Below are 17,389 nucleotides of genomic sequence, written 5' to 3' on the forward strand. Positions count from 1 at the left end.
GAAAGAATGTCACTGCAACCTTGAAGTACAAACACTGCAACACCAGAGAGCAGCAAAGCTTGACCAAATTGTGTGTTGGGCCTGGTGGTACAGCACTAAAGTGCATGTCCGGAAACTGAAAGCTTGTGGGATGAAATCCTGGGTGGACTACAGATTTTTCACTCTGCCTTTTAAACCATCATTCACTTCTCAGTCATGTGAGGTTTGCCAGAAACAAAATGAAGTTCATACTCTGCATTAAACTGTAGTGCCCATTTCCCGGTAGGATAACTAGTGATGACTAATTGAAAGACTTGCACCAGGCCACTGAGCCACATGAAATTATTATTACCACAAGCTATGTATCTATACTGAGCCACATGAAATTATTATTACCACAAGCTATGTATCTATACATATGCTGTTGAAAAAATCTGCAACACCAAGGAGTTGTTTGACACAAATGAAAATTGGTAGGCATGTTTCCACAGCAGGAAGATGATTTGTATTCCAGTTTCATGACAGTCACATAAGAGTGGCACTAGTAGAACCACTATGAAATTGCAAATCAGGTTTGACTTAAATACACACTGTAATGGTCATGAACATTAGTCACCTCCGAGACTGGACATATTGAGTTGATGTTAGTCAAGAATGTCTTTAAGGCAACAAAGATGCCATTGTCAGCACCTCACTGAGTTTGTATGTGGTTGTGTAATAGGGCTATCAAGAGCTGGATGTTCCTTTCGTGATACTGCAGAAAGACTTGGCAGGAATGTAGCCACTGTACATGATTGTTGGCAGCAGCTGTCACAGGAATGTGGCATCACAAGAAGACCAGGCCCCAGACAGCCACGTGGCACTACTGAGAGGGAAGGCCATCATGTTCTGCATGTGGCTCTGGTGCATTGAACTGTTACAAATCAGTTACTTCAAGGAGAGCCCTGAACCAGATGCTATATAGTGTGCATTCTACTGACCACCATTTGCAGCTTCAGTGGTGTCAAGCAAGTGTTCATTGGAGGACAGGATAAAGGTCTGTTATGTTTCCTGATGGAAGCTGATTCTGCCTCTGTGCCAGTGATGGCAACACATTAGTTAGAAGGACGACAGTTGAGGGCCTGCAACCAGTCTGTTTGCGTGCCAGACACACTTGGCCTGCACCTAAAGTTATGGTCTAAAGTGCAGTTTCATATGACAGCAGGAACTCTCTCATGGTTATTAAATCTACCATGACTGTAAATGTGTATGTCAGTCTGGTGATTTGATGTGTTGTGCTCACATTTATGAACAGTATTCCAGGTGGTATTTTCTAACAGGATAATGCTTGCCCACATACCAGCCCCATAACCCAACATGCTCTATAAAGTGTCTACATGTTCTCTTGGCCTGCTCAATCACCAGATTTGTCACCAATCTATGTCATATGGGGCATCATTGGATGACAACTCCAGAGTCATCCACAAACAGCATTAACCATCCCTGTAATGACCGACCAAGTGCAATGGGCATAAACCTCCATTCCACAAACTGCCATCCCACAACTGTATAATGCACTGCATGCACATTTACATGCTTGTATTTAACATTTTGGCAGTTACATCAGTTATTAATGTAGCAGTGTTTCATACTTGTAGTGGCTTGTCTCGTACTTATATTAACCTGTTTTCTTGCAGCGTTAATCACTGAAGTATGTTACCTAGACAAATGTGTTCCCAAAATTTCATTACTACACATTAATTATTTTTTGACATTGGGATTTTTTGGTCAATGTATGTTCTTCTTCCACACACATTATAAAGCCCCTTCCCATTTTTCTGCCTCTATGCAAGAGCTAACCTCAGGAACTATTGTAAGGATTTTGATAACCATGCTGGAATGGCACTAGAGTCAGCAAGTTCTCAGTTTCATATTTAACTGGTATTGCAGGGAATTTTTTTCATAACTCTAAGCACTGGCTGTAAAAAAATAACTACTTTGCCAGACAAGTTGTCCAACTGTAGATACTTAGTGCTACCTGTACAAAGATGGGATGGATCAATAGTAAAAAATAATGTTCTCTATTTTTGAAGTGGAAGGCATGTATCATAGATAACCTAAGACACCACAACTTCTCTTTGTTTGATTTTAGTAACAGAAAATGATAAAATGCTATCTTACCATGCTTAAATTAACAAGATGTGGAGCATTGACTATATAACTACGAACAATTTGGACAGAATGTTGTATGAATCCTCAAACCTCTTGTAGCAACTATTTAAGTCATTAAGAATGCTCACAACAGCCTCACAATATATTTACTACATAATGAATTGCATTACTGATAATCAGTAACAATGAGACTAGAGGCATGTGGAAAAAGTCAAACTGTACATTAACAGGCAGAAGTGGGCACCTTAGGTTACTTCTGTAAAGTTATGATATTTATGATGTTCTTGTTGTGATGCTTTTCAGTCCAAAGACTAGTTTGATGCAGCTCACAATGATACTTTGTGCTGTTCATGTCTCTTCATAGCTGCTGAAACACTAGTCCAACTTATGTCCACTTGAATCTGCTTACTGAGGTCACGTTTTGGAGTTCTTCTACCATTTTTACACCAAAACTGCCCTATGTCACCCAGTTAACTGTTCCAGAATGTCTCGTGTTGTGTCTTACCAACTGATCCTTTCTTTTAGTCAAGTTGTGCCATTAAATTTATTTTCTTCTGAATAGATTGTTCAGTACCTCTATACTAGTTATCCAGTCTACCCATCTAGTCTTCAGTCTTCTCCTGTAGCAACACATTTCAAATGTTTAATCCTGTTTTTGTCTACACTGCTTGTCATCCAAGTTTCAGTTCTGTATAAACCTACACTCCAGATAAGTTTAATTTAATTTAGATGTTAGTGAGTTCTCCCAGTTTTCTTGCCACTATCTGTCTGTTTTTTATGTTCTATCTGTTTTTACCATTGTCAGTTACTTTGCTCTTCAAATAGCAAAACTCATCTACTACTTGTCTTATTTCCTAATTTTATTCCCTTAGTACCTACCAGTTTAATTTGATTACTCTTCATGTTACTATTGTTCTCGTTTATCTTATAACCCTTTTCAAGACTATCTACTCAGTTCAACTCATCTTCCCAGCCTTTCACAGGATCCCTGAACTTTAGTTCCCTTTCTGAACTTCTCTGGGTTTTCTTCACTGTGTGTTCAATGCACAGACTGGATAACATTGGGAATGGGCTACAACCACATATCACTTGCTTGTCAACTGCTGTGCCCATTTAATGTGATTAATCCATATAACAGCATTCTGGTTTCTGTACAAATTGTAGACAATATTTTATTTCCTCTATTTTATCATTGCTACTTTTATAATTTTAAACATTGCCATAAACTTTCTGTAAATCTACAAATGCTACAATATAGGTTTCCCCTCTTTAATCTAGCTTCTAAGATAACTTGTAGAATTACTTATTTCTTCACTGTTTTGGAACCCAAACTGATCTTCCATTATATTGACTTCTGTCATTCTTTCAATCCTTCTTTAAGTAATTCACATCAGTTTATTAAACCATGACCTATTAAACTTACAGTTTGGTGATATTCACACCAATCAGCATGTGCAATCCGTAGTATTGGAATTATTACATTCTTCTATAAGTCTGAGAGTATTTCCCCTGCCTCATACATCCTACATACCAGGGAGACAAGTTTGTTCTTCTAAGGATGTTTATAATACTGTGGGAGCATTGTTTAATTTAGTGTTGGCTGACATCAGACCAGTGCTATCTGTCCTCCCCTGATATATAAACATTCCTTTATAGGGGTATTATTGATCTGCCATGAATGTCATTGGTTACTGTAAGAGCATGAGCACATATTACAAAATGGATATTGGCTACAGCTGCTGTTTCCATATGGGCCCACACACAAGACAAGACCAATATTTTCAAGCCTTTTGCACAGTGAAGAGAATATCACTTCATCCTTGTTATCTCAGTTCACTGTATTCACTAAATATTAAGGAAATGGAGTGTCTTGATCTCTGGTCCATGGAAGTTCCCTAGTGAAATTTATAAATAACCTCTTGTTCAGGTCCTGGTGATACATCATGTGCCTCTTATCATAACATGCAGTGACTTTACAGAATGTTGGATGCTACTAACACTATGATTTTATAGATCTGAATATTGCCTTTTACACATGTACTACGAATCTTATGGGGCTGCTGCTTTCACATATGTAAAAGTAAAGCTTCTGCCTGAATCTCAAGCATTTCTATTGTGGTCAGAGATAAGGCTGTCTGTATTGGAAGATATTAACAGTGTATTTCTTTTAATTAAATAAAAACAGCATTTTGTGGATTGGTCTTAATGTTCTTCTTGAAAATGGAAATGACATTGCATGTACAGTATTGCCAGTGAAGAACATCCACAGCTCGTGGTCTAGTGGCTGGCATTGCTAACTCTGGCTCATGGGGTCCCGGGTTCGATTTGCGGCTGGGTTGGGGATTTTTCTCTGCCCGGGGACTGGGTGTTTGTGTTTTCCTCATCATTTCATCATCATCCTCATCATTTGTGACAGTAGCTAGAATGGACTGTGAAAAAATTGGGACTCCTTACGGGTGTTGATGACTGGGTAGTTGAATGCCCCACAAACCAAACATCATCATGATCATCATCATCACCAGTGGAGAACCTTTTGTAAACAACAGCTGGAAGTGGAGCCAGCTCTGATACATTTCCTATACATTTTAAATGTGTTTGTTTTATGGATAAATGTTGCTTTACACTAAATTTTACATCTGCATGACAATATAACACAGAACATGTAATATTGTGCAATGGTGACAAAAAAGGCATGAAGACTTTCAGCATTCAGTTTTAGTCACACTTTTCAGTGTCAGTATGATAAATAAGTATTTCATTGCTATTGAATAGCTCCTTCTTGAGCAATTATTAATCCTAGATGAGACATTTTGTTTTTATGCCAAAATATCCTTTCTACCAAATAACAGGGCAGTGAGTGTCACAAAGTAATGTAGAAAATAATTGTAACTTGTAAGGGTTTTTGGTAAAGTTTTTCTTCAGTGCTAGCAAATACACATGCACATAATCAGCTGTTACTTCTCAGTATTGGGGACCAGATGGGCATTGTTTATTATTGTATATTTGGAATTTCAATTAATTTATCTGTCAAGTCTGCACTCATTCATTTTAAGCCCACAACATTTCAGCTGTTTACAAATTTGGTATTGTGAAAACTCCAGCTCTAACATTCTGATGACTTAAAGTGTGAATGTGGGTGTGGGTTATACTGATTTATTTCTCCAAACAACATTCCACTTCTTTAAGAGGTGACTTACTTGGAATTTTGCAGCCCCTCTTCCTTACAGGATAGTCAGCTGCTGGAAAACTCTTGACTTCTTCTCCATTGAATAGTGCTAGGTACAGGAACTTTTAAGCCTCTTTCTACTTATAAAATGAGTAGACATACAAACTTTCTTTTTTGCCAGTTAATGATGTAATTTACTTTCCTGCACAATATAATTCACACTTTCAACATACATATGTAACTTTCTGTAAGTACCTCATACCGTTGAACATTAAAAACAAAATTTGTTATGGTTAAAAGAAAGTTGGCTTGACTACCGTGACTTTCTTAAAATGAATCAGAAAATACGACTTTCCTCTACCAAGGCTGAGTCAAGAGCCTACAAGAGCACTTTTTCAGCTGTTCTTGTTTCACATAACAATAGTCAATGACACAATAAGCACAGAGTGGCCCATAAACTGCCAGCCGCTGTGGCTGAGCAGTTCTAGGCACTTCAGTCTGGAACAGTGCTGCTGCTACAGTCACAGATTCAAATCCTGCCTCGGGCTACCATGTGTGTGATGTCGTTAGCTTAGTTAGTTTTAAGTAGTTCTAAGTCTAAGGGACTGATGATCTCAGATGTTAAGTCCCATAGTGCTCAGAGCCATTTGAACCAGCCTATAAACTCCATGGTTCTTCCTGAAACACTCACAAACATCTCTATGGATTGCCCGACAGGTACTTGTCGGTGCAGTGTGACCGCCGCATCTACTTTCTTCCTGCAACTGATTTTAAACTTGCACACACAAACATGTGACATACAGTAGGTAGGATTCTATTATCCCACACTCATATCTAGAATATTGTGTGTTCAAGATTGTAGAGGGCTGAGTGGTTCTAGAATTTACACAGAAATTCTCGAATCATTACATATGCCCTCCCCTCTGATCGAACACGTGATATTTTATACATAATCATTATGCAAATAATATCACTCATAATAAAATTTCGTATCTTAACAGTACATGTCTTACATATGTTTATATACATGTCTCTTCTTTCCATAACAACAATCTTTCTAGTATTGTTTCTCTATTCTTTTCTTATTTTACTTTGTTATTAAGACATGAGCATTTACTCATGGCTTTAGTCAGCTTTACTAATATTTAGGTATTGTGAGGACACTTTTTCTTTTCTTTATTTCCTTTTTCAATCGTATACTTCAAGTGTTTATGACACATGAGTAATCCATTTTCTATTCTTTTCTTTTTGTACTCCCTTTTTCCTAATATGTACTATTTTCATTAGTTGTAGCTTGGAGGAACTCTGGGTGAAATGAAAGTGTTCTTTTGACACTCATTTACTTCCACGAAACATACTAATGCTAGTCATTCATAGAATTTACACTTTCCAGAATTATTCCTATAAAATTTGCGACTTTTGTCATGATACTGTCCCCTTCTCCCAGGATCAGCAGCTATTCTTTGCTTGTGGGTTGATCTTATGAGAGCACTTCATCTTTACATTCTGCTAGGTACACCCCTTACAAAACATCTCTATTTTTTAGGCTACAGATCTTCCTATCTCCACATAGGTATTATCTGCCCTTTATACTTAGTGATTTCCAGGTAGGCCTCATGGATCATTACCCTACTGTACATTACTATGTATACCATAATTCTGGTAAAGTTACAAATCTATCTTAAACTTCGCATTCATTCTTTTATATATCATTTACTCCCTAGAGTCCCCCTCTACTTATCAACTTCTATACTTTCAATTGGTATTATGTCTGTAGATATTACTTATGTCCCACTATCCTTCAATTCATCAGAGTTTTTATTGCACTGACATTGCTCATGCCTTTTTCTTATTTATCCATTACTCATTACTATTTTATAGTTGTTCAGTATGTATGGGCACCTCTGCTATGTATATTCGATGTAGAACCATCATAACTCTCTATATATGTGCGGATAATTCCTTATGTACACACCTTTTCCCCTACAACACCTGGCGGTTCTCACATCATGACAGGCTTTGTCTTATATAATTTAGTATTTGCGTAGAAGTGTATATTTGTATATATGTGGATGTGTGTTCATGCTGTCTGAGGCTTCAGCCTTCTTATCTAAAGATAAGATGTACCATAGGTTATTAGTAACCACGGAAATAAGGAAGGACTTCAGCGATAGAAGTTTATGAATATGCAAAGAGGGAAAAGATAGACAGGTCCCCAAGATGAGAAGTAAGAAAGGAAAATACAGATGCGGTTGCTAGGATCAAAGAAGAGAAAGAAGATAGCCTCAAAGACAGGAAACCCTTCCCAGCCCCCTTCCCCAGGATTCCTACCTCTCAGGTACATGAGTGAGATGCCAGAGGAGGTTTGCTGTTAAATCATCTCCTACAGAAGGGACTTGTCCCACTTTCACCCTTTGAGGTCCCCAAAGGAAACCTCGCAACCCTATGGAAACAGCAAATGAAGAAGAAACAGGCACACTTGTTTGTGAGGGTTGTTTGAAAGGTGCGATGTGTGTTTTGTGTTAGTCATGATTTATTTGTTCTTGCAAATCAAGCTTTTAGCTCAATACCCACCCCTTTCAAAATTTATACAAACCCTCCCATCTATATCACATCTCAAATGGCTCTGAGCACTATGGGACCCAACTGCTGTGGTCATCAGTCCCCTAGAACTTAGAACTACTTAAACCTAACTAACCTAAGGACATCACACACATCCATGCCCGAGGCAGGATTCGAACCTGCGACCGTAGCAGTCGCACGGTTCCGGACTGCGCGCCTAGAACCGCGAGACCACCGCGGCCGGCTATCACATCTCATAAAAGGTATAAAATACTCTATACAAAATAGAAAAGCTACACACTTCGGTACAACAATTGTTCAATCAGTCATATCATATTACATTTTCTACAAATATAATACTCTATTTATTTTGTTTCATCTAGATATCACTTTGTTTCTGTGATTCTCTTAAGTCAGTCTCTATATTATAGCCATATCCAGTTTTTTTTAATAAGATTACAGGATAGTTCTAGATCTTAAAGGAATTCAGTGCAGGAAACTATTTGGATGAAACACCGAAAGCAACGCAGGATCCAATGGTTGTCACTCCGCCCGTTAACGCAGCATGTTAATGTCCCTGGGGGATAGATGACAGAATAGTTCAAGATTTTAAAGGAATTCAGTGCAGGAAACTATTTGGAAAAACACCAAAAACAACTTGGGATCTGATGATCATCATCCACCCGTTAATTCAGAATGTTAATGTCCCTGGAGGTAGATGACTCCACCCTGGTCCCATGGATCTGATGTTAACTTTTCTTGTGCACTGGCAGACCAGTAATTTTCTCTAAATTTCTTTTGATAGTCTTTCCAAGAGGAAAAATTCTCAGTATTTACTGTACCCCATTCTGTGGCTTCCCCTATGAGATGCCCCACAGCAAATTTGATCTTCTTATAATCTTCCCAATTTTTTGGTAATGCCTGGTTACACCTTTTTAAGAAATGGGTCAGATGTACATCTGCATCCAGGTTAAATTTAGGGAATTGACTGGATAACCCTGAATTAGCTCCCCAATGTAAATTAGTCACAGCTTCACTAGTTCGTACAACATTAGGTGAATATACTTTTTTTTCTACTTTATCCTGGATAAGCTTAATCTCTTTCCACAGGTCATCCATACCCTTCCTGGTATCATTAAGTTCAGAAGAAGGAATAGGTAATACATTCCAAGATGTTATACTCTCGATAACTTTTTGATCTATAATTTCCCCAAATTGTTCCTCCAAACTAATTACATTGATAATATCAGAGTTAGCTACTTTCTCTTTGAAATTTCTTCCTGCATTATCTAACCATGTATTGATCCTGTAATTTGTGATTGAATGACTGGTATTAACTAATTCTGCTTATATACACTCTCTTGCAAAGTATACACCCCATGCCTTACATCATTATCCTTAATACTGAACACTTTTTTGAAGGATCCTAACTTTTCAATAAGTTCCGATTCTACACTATTACATTTTTTCGCAATGTCCAGTTCTAACTGTTTTGATAAATCTTGCAAATTGTCATTCTAACATATGATTTATATGAGTGATTAAAGAATTTGTCAACTCGTTCTTTAAATCTATTTTTAAATTCTCTACTTTAGTACTTGTAGCATCAAATTTGGTCTTCAAAGCACCCATGCCTTCACATGGATTACTCAATTCTTTACTTTTAGAGTCTACTTTGGCGCTTAACAAACCTAAATTTAATGTTTGAATATTGACAGTTTTCCTCAGAGCATTTAAAGCTTCACTCTGGGGATTTAAAGCTTCACTCTGGGTATCTGAGAATTTACTAAACTTAGAGTCACACTCTGAACTTTGATTAAATTTACCAACTCAGCCCAGTCAGGCACTTCTTTGCTAATTTTCATGGCCATTGATGGGTCTTGAGTTTCCCCAACCTGTTGTAGATTTTCCATACTTTTATATGCTTTAGCTCTTATAAGCATTTAAAACTAACTTCAAATATGCTAATTACACAACAAAAGTTCACTCAACAGTATCTGGTACCACTTCATACTGAAGTAAGAAAGTTTTGTTTCATGCTCACCCAGCATAGGATTCTCATTGCATAGGTGATCGGATGTGCAGGCAGGTCAACACTGGTGAACAGCAGCTGGTGCCAGCGGCACTGGATGTATGTTGGTTTCCACGTATGCACCCCCTCGATGTGTGTGAGAGCTGTATACTCCCCACATTGGATCTTCTTGGTTGAAACATTCTATGCTTATTTCTTCTTAGACAAATATGTCAAAATCTTATTTGCTGTTTTTATTGTTGTGAATTTTTCATGTCTTCACCGTTCTTTTATTCAAATTTTGCTCCATTGGATACTTGAACATATTCCAATGTCTCGGAGTTGACCCTTTGTCTTATTATGTTTGGTTGCTATGCAACACATAACAGCTTATTTTCTCATTTTTTACTTAAAATTCCTGTTTTCTCAGTCAATTCACACAGGTTGCCATGTTCTACATCTACATCCACATACACACTCCGCAATCCACCATCCGGTGTGTGGGGAGGGTACCTCGTACCACAACTAGCATCTTCTCTCCCTGTTCCACCCCCAAACAGAACGAGAGAAAAATGACTGCCTATATGCCTCTGTACAAGCCCTAATCTCTCTTATCTTATCTTTGTGGTCTTTCCATGAAATGTAAGTTGGCGGCAGTAAAATTGTACTGCAGTCAGCCTCAAATGCTGGTTCTATAAATTCCGTCACTAGCGATTCATGAAAAGAATGCCTCCTTTCATCTAGAGACTCCCATCCGAGTTCCTGAAGCATTTCCATAACACTCGCATGATGATCAAACCTACCAGTAACAAATCTAGCAGCCTGCCTCTGAATTGCTTCTATGTCCTCCCTCAATCCAACCTGATAGCGATCCCAAATGCTCGAGCAGCACTCTAACGTGTTGTGACGAATGAAAGTGTGAAAGTAGACATACAAACTTTCCTTTTCGTCAGTTAATGATGTATTTGACTTTCATACACAATATAAGTCACACTTTCAACAGACATATGTAACTTTCTGTAAGTACTTCATATTGTCAAACATTAGAAACAAAATGAGCTGCAGTTAAATGAAAGTTTGCTTGATTAACATGACTTTCTTGAAATGAATCAGAAAATACGTCTTGCCTCTTCCAAGGCTGAGTCAGGAGTCTACAAGAGAACTTTTTCAACTGTTCTTGTTTCACATAACAATAGTCTATGACACAATAAGCACAGAGCAGCCTATAAACTCCACGGTTCTTTCCAACACACTCACTAAAACCTCTATAGATTGCCCGACATGTACTTGTCAGTGCCATCTGACCACTGCATCTACTTTCTTCCCATGACTGATTTTAAACCTGCACACACAAACATGTGACATGCAGTAGGTAGGATTCTACCATCCCACACTCTATAATATCATGTGTTTGAGACAGTAGAAGGCTAAGTGGTTGTAGAATTTACATAGAAATTCTCGAATCACTTCACAGCATCTGTCTAAATATCTGTGGAGACATTCTGCTAACACACACATAACAGCCAGTGTACCAGATCTGAAATTATTAACCCAGTATGCGGATTCAGTCCAGCTCTGACTAACCACACATCTTACATATCAATATTCTATGTACAGCCACATGCAAACAGATTTCCACAGGAGAATCCAATGATCATTTGAGAAATATTAAGTTTTTCCATAATTTAATTTGAAACATCTAATGTCATCTACAAATGTAGGGGAGGAAAATGTAGATCAATAGATTTAGTAAACCTTCAAAACTAATTTTAGGGAAACTGCTGTAATTTTAATTATCTTAGCAGATTGTGAGGGAACTATAGATTACCTAGAAAGTTTTCTACATATCTTGTTATTGAAATATTATCAATATATGACATTAAATACTATGTTACAGCTACTTTACTTTTGGAAACAAAACTGTGTGATTATTTTGTCTGGTGTGCTATTCGTGAAGTCATACCAAATACAGTTTTGCAGGTGCAGCTGAGTTAGGAATTGTCTCTAAACTTCATGTGAAGATAGTTGATGTGGAGGACAGACCAGTTGTACAATTTGAGAGAAGCCATGTTGCTGTCAACGTGAGTCAACCAAGCAGAATGGTCACTATTAACGTGAGTCTATAACTTGTTTCTAGCTGCTTATATATAATCATCCTGCAGTACTTGTCACAATGATAGAAAATGTAGGATACATCTGAGTATAGTGTGTGTATGTAGTATTATGTTATTATTTTGCGCTTTTGGTTTTGTCTTTGGTCTTTGATAACATTTGTGAATAAACCCTTGCAATTGTTGTAATGCTTTTCTAAAAATTTTTTTTTTTTTTTTTTTTTTTTTTTTTTTTTTTTTTTTTTTTTTTTTTTTTTTTTTTTTTTTTTTTTTTGAAGGGAGCGAGGGGAGGGTGTATACTCTTGCACATAGATCCTCATTCATTCCTTCAAACTAGATGTTATTTTATTGAATTATTAATACATTAATCATGTTTTGTAAATTCCATCCAAAGGAGTACCTTCAGGGATGTAGAACATGTGACAGATGAAATAACTGTGAAAAAGAACTTTTATACCCAGGAGACATTTAGACATAGTACTTAATTTAGCTTATTATTATTCAAATTTATTTCTGATACCAGCAAGTCACTTTTAATTATCTCAAATGTGAGTAAGACTTAAACTGTTTTCTGTGAACCAGTTGTAAATGCATTAATCTACCATAAAAGCTGTGCGTGACATGTTGAATTTGAGCCATTGATTAATATGCTTGTGGTTTGAGCAAATAAAACAGTTTTTATTAGTAATACAAAACTATTTGAGTCTGATTTATGGTTAGGTACAGGAGAAGAAGAGCCAGATATTGCCCCCCCCCCCCCCCCCAACCCTCCAAAAAATCAACATATCCTTATTTCGAGTTTTGTTTTAATCCTGTGCTGTAACTTTTTCATAATCTTGGAGATAAGTGATGATATTAATGCAATTAAAAATTTGGTTTTACAAGTAAAATTTTGTGCTGCACAGACTCAGGCACCCTGACAAGTCACTTAATTACATGTCAAAATCAGTGAATTATACATCAAAAAAATTTTGTGTGTTTTGTTTTTAAATATGGTATTGTAAATTCACCTTTTAATGCACAAAAAACAAGAAGAAAACAGATTGCTGTTTCATTTAAAATGAAGATGGAGCTGCTTAGGTAGTTTATGGTTTATGAAACAAAGTTCAGTAATGGAAGTTTGTAAATAGTATGGCATTGATAACTTTGCACAGTCAACAATAATTAAAATATGGATCAAAATAGAACAATGTTTTAGTGTAGTATGTTTGAGACACACAGAAAATGTGGGAAATGACTGAACATGAAGATGTAGAGGCTATGTTACTTGTTTGGCCAAAACAAACTTGGTTCCAGAATGCTCCTATATCCAAATATTTATAGCTGGAAAATGTTGAAGAATTAGCACAGCAAAAAGGTATTGAATTTTATGCAAAGTCATGCTGGATTGGAATGTATAAAGAAAAGGAATAAAGAAGCTCACCAACTATAGCTACAGATTCATTGCAGTATATGTTGGCTTCAGTACTTGAGCAATATGTTATAAAAGATGTCTTCAGTGTTGAGAAAACAGGCTTATTTTACTGGTACTTCCCCAATAAATCATTGTTGTTTAAGGAGACTATTGTTTCCAGGGGAGTGGGGGATCTCTAAAAAATACTTATTGTATTGGTTAGCTGTAATTCAGGCTGATCTGAAAAAGTTATTCTTATTTGTCACTCGGAAACAATTAAAAAGAGTATTTTAAAATGTAACAATATCATAGTTGAATAAATGTGGACACTAATCATCAGTCAGAGTCAGAAATTTGAATAAGTAACTTTCATGAGGAAATCATTAAGCCCAAATTACTGTTGATAATTGTCCAGAATACTCCAGTATTAAATTCAAAATTGTTTTTGTTGTGCTCTTCAGTCCAGTGACTGGTTTGATGCAGCTCTCCATACTACTCTACCCTGTGCAAATTTATGACACTTAAATTTTTGTCTTTGAACTTCTCACCATTTTACAACTGTGTGCAAGGTACAGCTTGGCTCCTATGAGAGAATTATGAAAAAGCAATTGAGACACCACCTCAAAAAATTTTCCAATTTACTGACATCCCATTTCCACCTCATAACACTGCTCATTGCCCATCATTATCTTCCAAAACCCCAGTGAACCCCCATATTCCTAAACCCCAGTGAACCCCATATTAATTCCCCATAGAGTCTATGCCCTGCCTTGCTGATCTTTTCTCCATTGGCAACATCCCCCAAAACTCCCTCAGAACATTTCACAACCCAGAACTTAAACAACCCCAAACAATGTTGTTAACCTATCCACCAAAAACCTTAATTCTACAGAAGTTTAAGTCCCATCAAAAGGCCTCATCTTTAGCCCCAAACCCAAGGTAAATCTTGCAGGATTTGTCAAAGATCTACTCTCCCTTTTAACCCAAACAGCAAAGACCAAATAGGTGAAACAGGAGAAAAATTCATATAGTCGCAGGTTTTTATACAGTGGTAGGACAGAGTGCCATGAACAACATATTAGAAGTCCAGGGTGTTGGGATGTGAGTGTGGGGATGGAGGAGCATTTATACTTTACTTTTTTATGTTCTTCTTAAATAACTCCAAACCCATGGCTCCCAACAAAAATGTTACCCAGTACAAAATTAAATTACATAAACTGTCCTACAAAAAAGGTCCCTTTCATTTCATCTCTAAGAGTAATAGTTTCAGCTTTGCAGGAGATGAAAAATCACATTCATTAAAAATTTATTTTAATGGTTTAAAATTAAAGTTTATTGTCAGGTGAAGTGGGTTAAGAACAAATTTTAAATATCCATTGCCATATACAAATGCAATACCTGTAGAGCTGTATGAATGGATAATTCTGTTCTGAGGCTGTAACAGGGTCTTTCCAAGGCCCTCCTTACGATTCACTGGTGAAACAGTGCTGCATAAATATCTGAAAGGTGTGGGGAGGGATGTTTATTTTCACAAAGTTAATTGATACACATGGAGTACAGATATGAGTTACAACACTAATGCAAGAAACATATGTGAACAGAATGTATGTAAATCTCTGCACATCGTTCTACACATCTAGAGAGGAAATTGTTTCTTTATCATCCTGTATAACAGTTCCAGCATTCTTCCAGGAAAGGCCATTTCACCCACCGCAAGGGTTTGTGTAGGGTTTGTGTAGAGGAGTTATTTTCAGTTTATTAATTGACTACTTATTTGCAGTTTTTAAATGAACTTTTGTGTAAAATTCATTCCTCTATATGATGGCTGAGAAGCATTTAATTTGTAAATATGATTTTTTTGGTGATCTGTGGAGTGTTGGTCAAAAAGGGATTGGATTGGTAAATTTGGCACCTGGCTACTGTCTGTCATTAACACTGTGGTGTAACTACTTGATGGTGAATTAGTGTACTTCTCTCACTCTTAACTGTGTTTCTGGTAGATTGCAGAAACCTCTTTCATTTAGGAAATACTATCATTTGTAGAGTGGGCTGCACTAAGTGGAGCCACTTGCCACACTTTCTAGATAGGTGTGAATATGTCTGATGAAACAGGACTGGTCATATTCAGTTCTAGAACACAATTCTGCTGTAATGCATTGCTTAACTTGTTTTTAAATATCTGAATTTATATAAAAGCTAGGTGACCTACTTCCATTGCAGAGGGCAACAGTTTAAGCCTTGTTCTTCTGAAGGTATTGGGGAGGGGTGAGGATAGGGTGATGCATTTGATAATCCTTATGCTGTGAAAAGTATTCCACCCATTGATAATGGAGAAATGAAATATGTATTGACTGTGTTTTACACTTGGGATGGGCTTTTCAGTGTGGTAGGCAGCTGACAGCTCCAGCTGTTGAGCTTTTTGTATAATTTAACAACTGCAAAAAAAAGTAGCCAATAAACTGAAAATAACTCTAATTATATAACAGTTTTGAAAATAGCTGTCTTTTAGCAACCATATATAAGTTTCAATGGAGAGCTAACACAGCCAACTGGCTGCAAATAAGCACTAGCTCAGCAAAGTTATTTTATCTGCTCTCATAACAGAACTGGACAGAAAATTCTGGGGAGGTATAGTCTGTCTCTAAACTGAGAAGCAAGCAGTGCTCAGTGTGGGGGAAATGGTCTTTCCTGGAAAAATGCTACAGTCACCATACAAGATGACTAAGAGTAAATTTCCCCTAACATGTCAGAACAGTGTGCAGAGATTTATGTAGAATCTGTCCATATGTGTTTCTTGTGTTAGTATTGATAGTAACACATACCTGTATTCCATGTATTGTTAATGCACTTTGTGGAAAATAAACAGAGTGGCATTTCTGCACAATGCATAGTACAGAAGGGTCAGAACAACTTTGTGAAACACCCAGTACTTGCTTCTTGTGACATAGTTGAGCAGAGAGAGTGGGAAATCAACTGCTCCCTCTTCAGTTTCTAAACCTATGAAGGTGGGCAGTACATGACCACAATCTGGCAATCTACCATCCCTCAGGCATCTATGCCAACTGTTCCAACCCTCACCCTTTGCAGCCTATTGCATCCCCACAACACATCCTATTACATCCCTTAATATGGCTCTACTGCACCTAGATGTGGTACACAAATTTATTACTTCTTCTTAACCCACTTCATTTAACAGTAAAAATATATTTTATACCATTAAAACATTATTTTCAGCAATCTGTGATTTTTCCGTCCTCTGCGATGTGAAACAGGTCTGAAGATGATGTGACTGAAACATTGCCTAATAAAACATTGTCAAAATAATGGATATTGGTTCAGTATTAATACATTTTGGAAACTATCTGTCCTAGAAAAAAATTCATAGGACCTTTTCTGCAAGAAACTTAATTTAGTTTAACTTTGCACTGGGAAACATTATCTACAGAAGCCCCAGTTTTCAAATTAGTCAAGAAAAATACAAAAGTGAAACTAAATGGCCTCCCAACCAGTCAGGATTTTTTTTTAAATTCCTACAGCAGGAACATGTGTTTGCCACCTGTCCCTTTAACAAAAGCCTACCAAAATTGAACACTGAGTCTGGCCCCTCCCATTTCAAACTGCTGTCCAACTATGACTATTCCCCACTCCCACCTAATCACTGCCTGATTATCTTCCAGAAATTCATTATCTCCAACTTTGCCTCACACTTCTTTCCCAGACACTTTCCCAGGAATATAAATCTCTCAGTGGAGTACAGAATAGCCATCCTGAACCATAAGACAGATAACAGTTTTATAATCCTCTCTGCACACAAAGAATTCTTATCTGTTGTGATGAAACACAGTGATTATCTGACAGAAGGTGCCTCCAATGAATTCCCACAGGCTAGCCTGCTGTATTGAATAACAAGCCACTTCCTTCACTGACCTCACATTATTGACACCAGGATTTCTGCATGTCACTGTTGACAACATCCCCCATCCTCATGGCCAAACCACTATTGAACACTACTTCTC

The 17,389-nt window shown here is 37.1% G+C and overlaps 1 protein-coding gene across 1 annotated transcript in view; it reads left to right on the top strand.

Moving 5' to 3' along the window:
• LOC124603351 (extracellular matrix organizing protein FRAS1-like) overlaps positions 1-17,389 on the top strand; it is a 218,419-nt gene that overhangs the window by 68,511 nt on the left and 132,519 nt on the right. Inside the window, exon 7 of the mRNA XM_047136392.1 lies at positions 11,850-11,983. Coding sequence (XP_046992348.1) covers positions 11,850-11,983 — 134 coding nt within the window. The remainder of the gene's footprint in view (positions 1-11,849; positions 11,984-17,389) is intronic.

Source organism: Schistocerca americana, chromosome 1, assembly GCF_021461395.2.
Source record: "Schistocerca americana isolate TAMUIC-IGC-003095 chromosome 1, iqSchAmer2.1, whole genome shotgun sequence".
Classification (NCBI taxonomy): Eukaryota; Metazoa; Arthropoda; class Insecta; order Orthoptera; family Acrididae; genus Schistocerca; species Schistocerca americana.